At 45.7% G+C, this 14,257-nt stretch overlaps 1 protein-coding gene across 1 annotated transcript in view; it reads right to left on the reverse strand.

Moving 5' to 3' along the window:
- EEF2 (eukaryotic translation elongation factor 2) overlaps positions 1-14,257 on the reverse strand; it is a 32,493-nt gene that overhangs the window by 12,324 nt on the left and 5,912 nt on the right. Inside the window, exons 2-8 of the mRNA XM_034406357.3 lie at positions 13,210-13,424; positions 11,954-12,135; positions 10,810-11,021; positions 8,789-8,967; positions 3,805-3,910; positions 2,282-2,395; positions 162-300 (exon numbers count right to left, since the gene is read on the reverse strand). Of these exons, the coding sequence (XP_034262248.2) occupies positions 162-300; positions 2,282-2,395; positions 3,805-3,910; positions 8,789-8,967; positions 10,810-11,021; positions 11,954-12,135; positions 13,210-13,424 (1,147 nt within the window). The remainder of the gene's footprint in view (positions 1-161; positions 301-2,281; positions 2,396-3,804; positions 3,911-8,788; positions 8,968-10,809; positions 11,022-11,953; positions 12,136-13,209; positions 13,425-14,257) is intronic.

The raw sequence follows: 14,257 nt of genomic DNA on the forward strand, positions 1-14,257 counted from the left end.
TGTGACTCATCAGTGAATGAACAGAATTCACAGCCGTTGAAATAAAAAGAGGGTTTTGGGGACTAACTGTGTGCTTTTTACTTTCTGAGGAAGCCTAGGTCAGAACAAGAACTTCTCTTTGGAGGGGGGGGGGAGAGAGGACGGAGAGAAGGACCACCTACCCATGGCAGCCTCATCATCGGGGGGACCTTCATACAGCAGCTCGCAACGGTATTTCTGAGCGGTGACCGGAGAAGGCAGATGGATGGTGATCATTTGCAGCAAAGCTTCTCCTGCAGGGAGCCAGCGTCGCATCACAGCCTACCAGGGGAAACCAAAGAGCCAAAAGTTGTGGGGGGAAAAAAGGTCCCAGGCCCATCAGCTGCCTACATCAGGAAGGTTCAAGCCCCTCCCACCCTCCAAGGGATCCTCAAACAATCAGAATAGAGCTGGAAGGGACTTTGGAGGTCATCTAGTCCAACCCCCCCCCCCCCCCAAAGCAGAAGACCCTGCATCATTTCCGACAGATGGCAGTCCAATCTCTTCTTGAAAATTTCCACGGATGAAGCTGCTACAACTTCCGAAGGCAACTTCTGTTGTTCTCACTGTCAGGGAATTTCTCCTTATTTCTAGGTTGAATCTCTCTCCTTGTTCAGTTTCCATCCATTGTTCCTTGTCTGATTTTCGGGTGCTTTGGAGAATAGCTTGACTCCCTCCTCTCTGTGGCAGCCCCCCAAATATTGGAAGACTCCTATTGTGTCTCCCCTGGTCCTTCTTTTCATCACACTAGACATACCCAGTTCCTGCAACCGTAATTCGTATGTTTTAGCCTCCAGTCCCCTCATCATCCTGATTGTTCTTCTCTGCACTCTTTCTAGTCTCAACATCTTTTTTATAGTGTGGTGACCAAAACTGGATGCAGTACTCTTAGGTGTAGTCCTACTATTAGTTGTGTCTGACTACTAATGACCCCATGGACCACAGCACACCAAGCCCCCCCCGTGCTCCAATTTCATGTTCAATATGCATGAATGACACTATCTATCCATTTCATCTTCTGTTGTCCCTTTCTCCTTTGGCCTTCCCTCTTTTCCCAACATCAGGGGCTTCTCCAAGGAGATTTCTCTTCTCATTAGGCGGCCGAAGTATTTGAGCTTCAGCTTCAGGATCTGTCCTTCCAAAGGACAGTCAGGGTTGATTTCCTTTAGGATCGACTGATCGGATCTCCTTGCAGTCCAAGGTGCTCTCAAGAGTCTTCTCTAACAAAGGCAGCACAACGAGGGTGTGGTGCCCAGTCAGTTTCAATCAGAATAGAAGGGACCTGGAAGGGACCTTGGAGGTCTTCTAGTCCAACCCCCTGCTCAAACAAGAGACGCTCTACCATTTCAGACAGGTGACTGTCCAGTCTCTTCTTAAAAACCTCCAGTGATGAAGCATCCACAACTTCTGGTGGCAAGCTGTTCCACTGGTTCATTGTCCTCACTGTTAGGCAGTTTCTCCTTAGTTCTAGGTTGCTTCTCTCCTTGTTTAGTTTCCATCCATTGTTTCTTATCCTGCCTTCAGGTGCTTTGGAGAATAAATTGACCCTCTCTTTCTTCTTTGGGGAAGACTGCTATCATGCCCACCCCCAAGTCCTTTTTTTTCCTAGACTAGCCTAACCCAAATCCTCCAATCGTGTTTAATGTTTTTCTCTCCATCATCTTAGTTGCTTTTCTTCGCACTTTTTCCCAAAGCCTCAACATCTTTCTTGTGATGTGTTGACGAAAACTGGATGCAATTATTCCAGATGCGGCCTTACTAAGGCTTTATAAAGCGGTAGTAAGACTTCATGTGATTTTGATTCTATGCCTCTGTTTATACCACCAAGGATTGTATTAGGTTCTTTTTTTGCTGAAGCAGTTTGTTAAGCCATGTCTCTTTTTTTCGGTCAGGGGGTGAGCTGCAGGGAACGTGAAGGAAGAATTCTTCCTAGAAGGGGAAAGGGAACAAAAGGTGGCAACCCCACTCCCCAACCTTGTCCTGTTCAGGTTCTCCTGCTTGGAGAGGAGGGAAGGGGGGTGGACTAGAAGACCTTCAAGATCCCTTACAGCTTTATTCTATTCTTAAAAAAAAATAATTCTAAATCTCATTAAATCACACCCTGGGGCCCCTGCGCGTTTTCCTTTAAAACGTGGCCCATTCTGAACAGAACTGGCGGATTTGTTTCAGACTCTTAAAAAAAATTGCTTCCTTTCCCACCCGTCCCTTTCCCACCTCTCCCCCCAAAATCATACGTCGTCACAAGGCGCCTATTTTGCCTCACCTTCAGCAGAGGCTTGCCTTCCTTTCCTTTGTCCTCGCTGTCCAGCTTAATGTCCAACTTCTCGATCAGTTTGCCCGTTTCTTCCTTCTTGAAGTTCATGATTGCATCGAATACCTTCGGAGACAAAGGTCGTGTGACAGAAAGGTCAAATCTCCAGCAGGGGCAGTGAGCAAATAAGGGAGGGAGTCATTCTGCTGGCAGTCTTGCTTCTTCTAACTGAGGGTGGTCCCCAATAACCCCCCCACCCCCACCCGAGTCCTTGGCCCGGTACCAGGCCGCAGCCTGTTGGGAACTGGCCCACACAAGCAGCTGTTCTGACCCAACTCCCCATACATGACAAATCCTCTGAAGTGAACTCAAAGATTCCTTTATTAGGAGCACCAGCAAAAAGTTTCTCTCTCACCGCAAGCTAACAAGTCCGTCAGTTTGGGAGATGTATAGTTGTCTGCCACATCTATTCATCTCCCCCCTCCTGCGTTTTATCCCCCGAGCTAGGATGGGGCTTTCCTAGCAGCGGTGGCTCTTCCATCCCAAGGACCAGCCCATAGATTTCCACTGCTCTCCTCTCCTCTGCCTATCCGCGCGCCAGGCACTGGACCCAGCTGTTCCTCCTCTTCCTCATCAGCTACCTCCAGGCCTGGGGGCTGTTGACTCTCCATCTAAGAGATGACGGACGGCACAGGCTCCGTCTCCATCCCTTTCTCTCTGCCAGCTCCATTCCCACTTCCCCTTCGGAGCTCTCAGGTTGCCTTGTTGCTGACCATGACTCCCACACCTTCTCCTCCGATTCTGCTGCTGGAGGGGATGGCGGACGACAGGCCACAACAGCGGCAGGTAAGTGCATAAAGCAGATATGTATGTACACAAAGCAGCCCTCCTGAGCTCCTTTTTCGCTGGAAGAGGCACTGGGACTCGGTCCTTCACTGTTTCCAGGGCAGCCCCCCCCCCAAATCAAAGCACCCTGCGGGCCAGATGCGGCCCCCGAGCCTTGAGTTTGACACCAGACCAACCCCCCCCCAACTTGGAGTCCAAAGGGTTCAGCCAAGAGAGACATTCCCCTCCCCCCCAACCTGGGTATCTAATTTAATTTAATTTAATTAATTTAATTTAATTTAATTTGTTCAATTTATATGCTGCCCCTCTCCAAAGACTCAGGGCGGCTCACAATACATTTTAAAAAATCATTATAAAAACATTTAAAAATTAAAAACATTAAAAACTCATTCACGCCATTCATGGCCGGATCTCGCCAGATCACAAGAGCGAGATCAACGGCCCCAAGCCTGCCGGAAAAGCCAGGTCTTCACCGCTTTTTGGAAGGCCAATAGGGTGGGGATGGTGCTAGACTCATTCTACTTTGTGTCAGATATTGCAAAATTTCTTCAAGCATAAAAACGTCAGGTCAAAGTGAAGAAATATTTTCGTCATCATGCACAGGTAGCAGAGGCAAGGCATCTTGAGCATCGGAGTGGGTCTAGTTTGGGGTCGGCCGAGAAAACTACGGGAGGGAGAGGGGGTGCTACCTTGAAGATGGGGTCTAGGATCAGCTGGCAGAAAGTCCTTGGTAGTTTCTTTCCATCGGGACTGGTTGCAGACTTGCTGAACTTGCCAGTCGCCGGGTCAAAATACCTGTGGGAAAGGAGAGGGGAAAAAATAAGAGACAGAAGGCTTACGTTTTGTCAAGACTCCCCCGTTTTAAGTAAGCTCCTCAAGGAGGAAGAGTGGCAGAACCTGGCGGCGGTGTTAAGATTTATTTAATATTGTCAATGCACCGCGTGCAACAAAATTAAATGCCATCTTCACTGTAGATTATACAGTAGTGGCCAAAATTGTGGAAACCTTTTGGGAAGAATGTATTTTTGAGGTTTGATGGCTAATAACACTACTTTTTTTTTTTGGAGTAGTACCATAAAATTACCGTATTTTTCGGAATATAAGACGCACCTTTTTCCTCTCTAAAAAGGGGTGAAAATTTAGGTGCGTCTTATACACCGAATGCAGCCCCGCCCGCCCACTGTCCCCCATCCTTTGGCCTCTGCATCGCAGCAGGCACCTCCTTGCAAGCAAACAGCAAGAAGGAACAGCTCCTCTCAGCTTTAGCACAGTCTAATTAGCACAAGTTGATTGGATCAGCAAAGAGGTAAATTGCTGGAGCAGGTTTTTTTTCCCCTTGTGCTCATCAAGCTATGCTGAAAACGAAAATGGAATAAAGTAGGTTGTTTGCTGTAACGAGGCAAAATTGCTCAGAGGCAGAGGGAGATTTTTCTTCTTTCCTCACCAAAAAAGGTAGGTGTGTCTTATACTCCGGTGCATCTTCTACGCCGAAAAATACGGTATATATCAATGGAAAGATAATTTAATCAAGAATGTAATGCAACAAAGTTTGTATTCTATGAAATGTTATAGCCAAATAACCAGAAAAAGGAAGCACAGCTTGCTTAGGTTGATATCAGGTAGCTTTCCTTCATCTGATTGTAGCCAATGAGCAGGATTGTTTAGAGAGCCAATCAGGTGTCATCTTGTTTTGGCAATGAGCCAATCAGATCACAGTAGATTCAATTATTGATGTCATGTATTGAAGCTGAGAGGAGGACATTTGTCAGTGTTATGTGATCGCTATCAAGTTGGTTGGGTTTTTTTCTGTTCTTTCTTTTAGTGAGTTTGTAAAACATAATAAAATTAAAGTAATGGTGCAAGAGTTGACTGATCGCCCAGAAAGCAATAATAATAATAATAATAATAATAATAATAATAATAATAATAATAATAATAATAATAATAATAATAATAATAATAATATATTATTATATATATATCATTATATATTTAATAATATATATAATAATATAATATATATATGTATATATAATACTATTTTACTATTGTAAAATAGTATTATTAAGTGAACAAGGCTACAGTTATAAAAAAATTACAAGATTTTTAAATTTTTGGGCCAAATTTATATATATTTTAATTGTTCTTAATATTTGTAGTTCATGTTCTTAATTCTGGCTGTGCACCGCCCTGAGTCCTTAGGGAGAAGGGCGGTATATAAATTGAAAAATAAAATAAATAAATAAATAAAATAAAAATTGGTGGAAACTTAACCAAAGGTGACATTTCTAAGTTTTTGAAGAGGTATAAGGAGACTCAGTCACTACAAAACCACACTGGTAAAGGCAGGAAAAGGTGCAGAACAGCAAGTGATGATAGAAGAATTAAGAGACTGGGCCTACGTGACAGAAGAAAATCATCCGGGTGAATACAAGATGAAATGGTGCAATGCAATGTCAAGTCGATTGCAAGGACTGTTCGGCACAGGCTGCAGGAATTTGGCCTAAAATCTCGAATTCCATGAAAAAAAAAGCCACTTTTCTCTCTCAAACAAAGGTTGAAACGCATTACATTCTTGATTAAATTATCTTTCCATTGATAATTTTATGGTATTACTCCACAAAAAAAAAAAAAGTGCTGTAATTAGCCATCAAACCTCAAAAATATACTTTTCCGAAAAGGTTTCCACAATTTTGGAATGTGTGAAAACACACTTCCTTCACATTCCGTACAGTTGAATTGAAAACCCCTCGATATTGCATTAATATTGCACAATGCAGTAGAATTCAATATAGTTACTGCTCTGGGATAGAAGCTGTTTTTCAGCCTATTTGTCCTTGTTTTTATTGTCCTGTACCGTCTGCCAGATGGTAATAGTTCAAAAAAAAAAAAAAAAAAGGGTGTCCAGGATAAGATGGATCTTTAAGAATGTTTTGAACTTTCTTAAGGCAGCGGGAGCTATCAAGCTCTTCCGAGGAGGGGAAAGGGCAAGCAATGATCCTCTAAGCAATAATGTTAACCCTCTGGAGCATTGTCCTATCTGCCACTGTGCAATTGGCAAACCATACAAAGGTAAAGGTTCCCCTCGCAAATATGTGCTAGTCGTTCCTGACTCTAGGGGGCGTTGCTCATCTCCGTTTCAAAGCCGAAGAGCCAGCGCTGTCCGAAGACGTCTCCGTGATCATGTGGCCGACATGACTCAACGCCAAAGGCGCACAGAACGCTGTTCCCTTCCCACCAAAGGTGGTCCCTATTTTTCTACTTGCATTTTTTACCTGCTTTTGAACTGCTAGGTTGGCAGAAACTGGGACAAGTAACGGGAGCTCACCCCGTTACGCGGCACTAGGGATTCGAACCGCCGAACTGCCGATCGACAAGCTCAGCGTCTTAGCCACTGAGCCACTGCGTCACACAGGTGCAGTAAATTAGAATATTGGTGCAACGGTAGAAGGTCACCAGCAGTTTTTCATTCAGCTGTTATTTCCTGAGAAGTCTCAGGTAGTATAATCTCTGCTGGGCCCTTTTGACCAGTGCTGCAATGTGAGCGCCCCAGGGGATCCCAAGAGGGATCTGCCTCGAATCCCTATGTAGCTACAAGTGAAAGAAGTCCCAACCCCCCCTGAATGCTGTTGACACTTATTTAATTCTGACTTGAACTGAGAAGATTGCTATGCCTGGGCTGTTTTAGCAATACATCAGCTTAATTGAATCTTCAGTGGTCTTTCAGACATGACATTGCAGAGAAGAGCAACGAAGATGGTTAGGGGACTGGAGGCTAAAACATATGAAGAACAGTTGCTGGAATTGGGTCTGTCTAGTTTAATGAAAAGGATCAGGGCATGATAGCAGTCTTCCGGTATTTGAGGGGCTGCCACAAAGAAGAGGGAGTCAAGCTATTCTCCAAAGCACCTGAAGGCAGGACAAGAAACAACGGATGGAAACTAATGAAGGAGAGAAGCAACTCAGAACAAAGGAGAAATTGAGTTTAACTAAAGAGTGGTAAAGCCAATCAGAAAACAACAGAATAGCACAATTGGGACCTTAGAGATCTTCTAGTCAAACCCCATGCTCAGGCAGGAAACCCTACACCACTTCAAACAAATGGTTGTCCGATGTCTTCTTAAAAACATCCAGTGTTGGAGCATCCACAACTTCTGGAGGCAAGTTGTTCCACCGATTCATTGTTCTGTTAGGAAATTTCTCAGTAACAATGAATTAGACATCGTACTTTCCCAACCTTGTGGTCCTTTCAACTCCCAGAATTCCCCAGTCAGCCATGCTGGCTGGAGAATTCTGGGAGTTGAGGTTCACACGTCTTAAAAGTTGCAAAATCCCTGAAACAAAAGAGAATAATCCAGTTCTTTAATGATACATTTTCATTTGCGGCATCTTTGCCGTTAATAAAAGGATTCCCTTCCTCTAGTTCCTTAATGCGCCGAGAAAACCTTGAGGTCAAACCCTAAAGGGGCTTTTTCGAGAGGCAACTGGACTTTCTGGTTTTTCTGTGAAGACATTTTGAGTTTCGCTTCTCATCCTAGAAGCTTCTTCAGCTCTGACTGGATGGTGGGGAACGGAAGGATTTCTAACAGCAGGTCATTTGCATTATTTTTGGAGAATCGATGAGACCACTTGGAGGTTTGTCTGTGTCCTCAGGGTCACCTGACTGGTGCAAATGGGTGGGGAGCTTTCTTGGAAGTGCTGAAAGGACTGTGTTGTAGACTGGAGATAGATTTATTTATTTATTTATTTATTTATTGGTTCGATTTATATGCCGCCCTTTTCCGGAGACTCAGGGTGGTTTACAATGCGTTAAGCAATAGCCTTCATATTTTGGATATACCTGCTTAGTAGGGCTTTCGCCCCCCCCCCCAAAGCGGTGTTCTTTTTTATACAAAGTCATCTTATTGCCCCCACAATCTGGGTCCTCATTTTACCTACCTAGGAAGGATGGAAGGCTGAGTCAACCTGGAGCCTGGTGAGATTTGAACTTGCAGTAATTGCAGGCAGCTGGTGTTACTTAACAGTGCTTTAGTCTGCTGCGCTACCAAGGCTCATGATGTCTTTTTTTTTTTTTAATTTGATTTATATGCCGCCCTTCTCCGGAGACTCAGGGTGGCTTACAATGCGTTAAGCAATAGCCTTCATACTTTTGTATATTTATACAAAGTCAGCTTATTGCCCCCACAACTGGGTCCTCATTTAACCTACCTTAGAAAGGATGGAAGGCTGAGTCAACCTTGAGCCTGGTGAGATTCGAACCTGCAGTAATTGCAGGCAGCTGGTGTTAATAACAGGGTGCTTTAGACCACTGTACTACCAAGGCTCTTGTCTTATCATGAGGGTTCTCCAAGTGGCCTCAAGGATTCTAAAATAATGCAAATGACCAGCTGTCTGCAAGGAGTATAAATCCTTCCATTCCCCACCATCCAGTCAGAGCTGAAGAAGCTTCTTGGATGAGAAGTGAAACGTCTTCAAAGAAAAAACAAAGTCCAGTTGCCTCTTGAAAAAAAGCACCTTTGGGACAACCATGGCCTGGATGACGGAGAATCTCTCCATAGACTTGAGGTCAAATGTGGGCATTCTCGTCTCCTGCACGAACGCAGCATGTCAACAATTAAGTCTTCTAGCCATGTTACGTGGAGATCCTCAATTGCACAATCCTAAATTACCCACCTGTCACCCCAGAGTTTCTTCATCATGTCCTCCACCTTTTTGGCACGGTCGGCGGAGTTCAGCTGCCCTTCGCCTTTGGCTGCGAACTTGGCCACGTACATCTCGGCAAACTGCTTCAGCGTGAAAGCCCAGCCGTGCAGGCCGGAGCCAAAGCCGACTGTGCCGAGGACTGGATCGATCTAGGGGAGGAAGAACAGGCAAGAGAATTTCATCCACCTGAGACTCTGTGGTGTGTTCCCCAGAAGGGCATGATTTGAAGGGTCCCTCCTCCCTCTGGGGGGAGCTCGTTCCACTATCTGGAACGAGCTCCCCCCAGAGATACGGAGGATCCCGGATCTGCGCACTTTCCGCCGTGCTCTTAAGACTCTCCTATTCCAGCAAGCCGGCCTGGCCTAATTTTCTCCCCCGTTTGAAAATTCTTTTAAATCGAAATTTTAATCTGTTTTAAATTATTGGGATTTTTAATTGTCTCGGGCTAAATTATTTAATCTGGTTTTAATTATGTTTTTTAACTTTTGTATCTATGTATTTTATTTTGGGCCTGTTCACCACCCTGAGTCCTTCGGGAGTAGGGCGGTATATAAATCTAATAAAAGTGAAACTGGGGCTCTCTCAACTTCATTGTTTTCTTGCAGGCGTTTCATTACCCGACTAGGTAACAGCATCAGTGTTAGTCAGAAGTTCAGAGAGCACCAAGGACCCCCAATCTCAACTCTACGCTACAAATATTCTCCTTTATTTTCATGATTTGCTTTGCTGTTCTCTAAGAGGAAAGACTATGTTAGTGAGGCAGTTGCCAAGTGTCCAGAATGCAGAGGTGACTGCATTTTGCAAATGGTGACTACAGAGATCACCACTGAAACTTTGGAACTGAGTTACCATTTCAGGGGGTCATCCTGACTCTGAACAGTTGCTAAGCAACCTGTCGTAAATTAAGAATTACTCATGGACACGTACACCCCGATACCCTCCAGATAGACTGGGCTAAAAATTGCTAATGGTGTGCACAAAGCCAAACATCTGTTCCACCACCTAGTAGAAATTATGTCCCTTGTAAGCAGCCTAAATTATTTGAATCCATCTAGGACCGTGATGGCGAACCTGTGGCACGCGTGCCACAGGTGGCACGCGGAGCCAGATTAGTGGGCACGCCAGCTCAGCTCTGGGGCGCATGCGCGTGCCGGCCAGCTGATTTTCGGGCCTTCTGGGCCCACCAGAAGTAGGAAAACAGGCTGTTTCCTGCCTCTGGAGGGCCTGGGAGGGGGTGGGGAAGGCCCGTTTTTCTTTCTTACCTGGCTCCAGATCCCCTCTGTGTATCTGGGAAGGGTGAAAACAGCCTTTCCCACTCCCTTGGAAGCCCTACGGAGGCTGAAAGGGCCCATTTCCCGACTCCCGGTGGGACAGGAAGTGATGTTTTTTTCCTGTCCCCAGCCTCCAGAGACTCCTAGAGAGGTTCTGGAGGCTGGGGACAGCAAAAAATGTCACTTCTTGTCCCACCGAGAGTTGGGAAATGGGCCCTTTCAGCCTCCGTAGGGCCTCCAAGGGAGTGGGAAAGGCTGTTTTCGCCCTTCCCAGATACACAGAGAGGATCTGGAACCAGGCAAGAAAGAAAAACGGGCCTACCAGGGCATCATGTGCCAGGAGCGGGGGGGAGGGGGTTGCGCACGCATGCGCGTGGGCACGTGCGCACGCGACCCTCCCCCACCCACCCCTCTCCTGGCACGCGATGGCAAAAAGGTTAGCCATCAATGATCTAGGGTAAGGATGGGGAACGATGGCCCCTTTATGACTTGGAGACTGCTGGCTGAGGAATTCTGGGAGTTGAAGCCCACAAGCCATAAAGGGACCATAGTTCCTCCCTGCTGGTTGAGGAATTCTGGGAGTTGAAGTCCACAAGCCATAAAGGGACCATGGTCCCCTACCCTCTGATCTTGGGAAAGAAAAATTTTGCACCGCCTTCCGATATCAACATGTCCATTCAGATGTTCTTCAGAATGTCACTGCTCGTTGGAAACCCTTACCATGATGTTGCCCATGGGGCCGGTCTCGCCCTCCCCGTAGGTGGAGATAATGACATTGACGTTCTCCACAATGCGCTGGAAGGTCTGGTACAGCTCCTCGGGCTGCAGTTGCAGCTCCAGCAGAGCCCGGTCCATCTTGTTCATCATCAGGACGGGCTTGATCCTCTCAGCGATAGCCTGGCGCAGGACAGTCTCGGTCTGGACACACACCCCTGGAGAGGAAGAAGAGGAAGCTCAGCTTGTCTTCCATAAGTGCTGTCACTTCCATCACTTTGGCAGAGCCATATAGAAAACAGGAACATTCTACATTAGGGGTGTCCAACTTTGGCAATTTTAAGATCTGTGGACTTCAGCTTCCAGAATTCTTGGTGTTGAAGTCCACAAGTCTTAAACTGGGAACTTAGAATTCTGGGAGTTAGTCCAGAAGTCTTAAAGTCTTTTGGATTTGAAGTCCACAAATCTTAAAGTGGGAATTTAGAATTCGGGGAGTTGAAGTCCAGAAGTCTTTAAAGTCATGAGGAGTTGAAGTCCACAGGTCTTAAAGTGGGAATTTAGAATTCAGGAAGTTGAAGTCCAGAAGTCTCAAAGTCTTGTGGATTTGAAGTCCAGAAGCCTTAAAATCCACAAAGTGGGAATTTATTTATTTATTTATTTATAAAATTTGTATGCCGCCCTATCTCCAAGGACTCAGGGCGGCTCCCACAACAATCGACCAACAACTGTTAAAATCAACAAATATACACAAAAAATATAAAAAATTTTAAAAAATTTAAAATATACTACTCCATCAGTCCAGGCTGGGGGACATAAATAGCCAGGTTTTCAATTTACAGCGGAAGGTGCGAAGGTCAGGGGCCAACCGGAGCCCCAAGGGAAGTTGATTCCAAAGGGTGGGGGCGCTCACAGAGAAAGTTCTACTCCTGGGGGTCGCCAGCCGACATTGTCTAGCCGACGGCACCCTGAGTAGGCCCTCTCTGTGAGAGCGCACCAGGCGATGGGACGTTGATGCTGAATTTAGAATTGCGGGAGTTGCGGTCCACAAGTCTTAAACTTATCAAGGTTGGCTCCCCCTGCTCTACCTCCTTAGCACTGCCCACTGGACAAACGCATCAAGAAAGCTCAGGGCAGGGAGCCAGTTTCTTACCGGAAACACAATCCACAACAACCAAGGCACCATCGGTGACCCGTAGGGCAGCTGTAACTTCTGAAGAAAAATCCACGTGGCCAGGGGAATCGATTAGGTTGATCAAGAACCCGCAGCCATCTTTGCTCTGCTTGATGAAGGCCAAGTCGTTCTCTGAGAGCTCGTAGAAGAGGGAAATGGCCCTAAGGGAAGACGCAGAAGAAAGTTTAAAGACATTCCAGATTCTTAAAAGTGAATGTAAAGATAAAACTGAAAACTTTTCTTTTGGGTTTAATGGAAAAAGACTGGGGGGTGGGGGTGGAGGGGATTGGAACTTTGATGTTATATATATATATATGTTGACGGTGGGAAGACTACTTTACGCACAAAAACAGAAGGACATTTCGATCCTCACAAAAGACAAATGGCTGCAAAAGTTGAGTTGGCAGAGATGGCTAAATTGACTGCTTTGATAAAAGAAAGGGGAAAAAAAACCTTAAGTACTTTTGTTTCTACTTGGAAACCGCTTCTGGACTTTGTGCTTGGGGTGGGGGAAAAAAATGAAACTTTGATTTTGGGTTTCACCGATTAGATTTGTTGTTGTATAAATGGCTAGTTTATACTATGTAAAAGTAATAAGTTGAGGTTTGATGTAGGATCTTATTTTATTGCATCAAAGGGAGTCGGAAACCAACGCCTTCTCTTTCTTTTTCCCTTCTTTCCTGCACTCTTCCCTTCCCCTTCCCTATTTTTCCTATTTGTTTTTGTATTTTACATTATAAACAAATTTTAAAAATTAAAAAAAGACATTCCATCGTTCATCTGCCCACATCACAGCAAGCAGCACAAAAGGACTCCCATACAGATTAGTCCTCGGTTTACAACCACAATCGAGCCCAATTTCTAGTCAAGTGACACTTAAGCTAGTTTTGCCCCATTTTATGACCTTTGTTGCCACTGTTAAGTGAAACACTGCAGTTGATAAGCTAGTAGCCCAGTTGCTAAGTGAATTTGGCATCACCGTTGACTTTTACTTGTCAGGAGGTCATAAAAAGGGACCACATGACCTTGGGACACAGCAACGGTCGTAAATATGAGCTAGTTGCCAAGCGTCTGAATTTTGATCATCTGTGAAAAACGATCAGAAGTCCCTTTTTTTCCAGTGTCGTCGTAACTTTGAGCGGTCACTAAACGAACTGCTGTGTAAGGCAACCAACTTAGCTCCTTCTCTCTCATCCCACCCACCTGCCTCAAAAGATTCAACCAAAGGGACCTACGTCGACTTGATGGTGATGCATCTCTCTTGCTCGTCTTTTCTTGTGTCGGTGAAACGGGTCTCCCCGGCACGGGACGAGGCGATAATCCCCGCTTTGCATACCAGCGAGTCGGTCAGAGTGGATTTCCCATGATCCACGTGGGCAATCACTGACATGTTCCGGATGTTGGCCTTTTTATCCATGATGGCCCGGATCTGGTCTACTGTGAAGTTCACCTGGAAAACAGGAGAAAGAAGGTGACTGTGTTGGACCAATAAGCCACCAGTTTCCTTCTCAAAGGAGATGGAAACCCCACCGGGACAGAATAACACGAGTTGGAAGGGAGCTTGGAGGTCTTCTAGTCCAACCCCGTTAGGCAGGAGGTCCTATGGCTTACCTTCCGGACTGAGTGCCCAATGCACACGTGCACCCGAACCCCCAAAATGCAATGCGCACACGGGCCCCTCCATGCACCCCGCCCCCGTGTATGCAGCTCCCCGCACATGCACAGCAGAGACCCAATGAGCAGCTGGCTGGCGGGAGGCAGGCACACGCAGCAGAACTAAACTGGGATGACGGCTCGTGTGCCCACAGAGAGGGTGCTGTGCGCCACCTGTGGCACGTGTGCCATAGATCCGCCGTCATGGTCCTATACTATTTCAGAACAATGGTTGTTCTCTCTCTTCTTAAAAACTTCCAATGTTGGAGCACCCACAACTTCTGGATGGAAGCCATTCCACGGATTAATTGTTCTGTCAGGAAATTAGTCCTTAATTGTAGACTGGATCTCTATTTGACATGTTTTCAACTGTTACTCCTTTGCTCTGCCTTCGGGTGTTTTGGAAAATAGCTTGACCCCCCTCTTCTATGGGGTAGCCCCTCAAATATTGGAAGGCTGCTATCATGTCTCCCCTCGTCCTTCTTTTTATCAGACTAGACCAACCCAAGTCCAGTTCGTATGTTTTAGCCCCCAGCAGGGTGGATTTGATTTAAATCGAGTCGATCACTAGTAAAAAGACTTGATTTAAATCAACTCGATTTAAATCATAATTTTTAAAGAGCAGCTGCC

Source organism: Pantherophis guttatus, chromosome 1 (genome assembly GCF_059756535.1).
Source record: "Pantherophis guttatus breed Tessera chromosome 1, ASM5975653v1, whole genome shotgun sequence".
NCBI classification, from domain to species: domain Eukaryota; kingdom Metazoa; phylum Chordata; class Lepidosauria; order Squamata; family Colubridae; genus Pantherophis; species Pantherophis guttatus.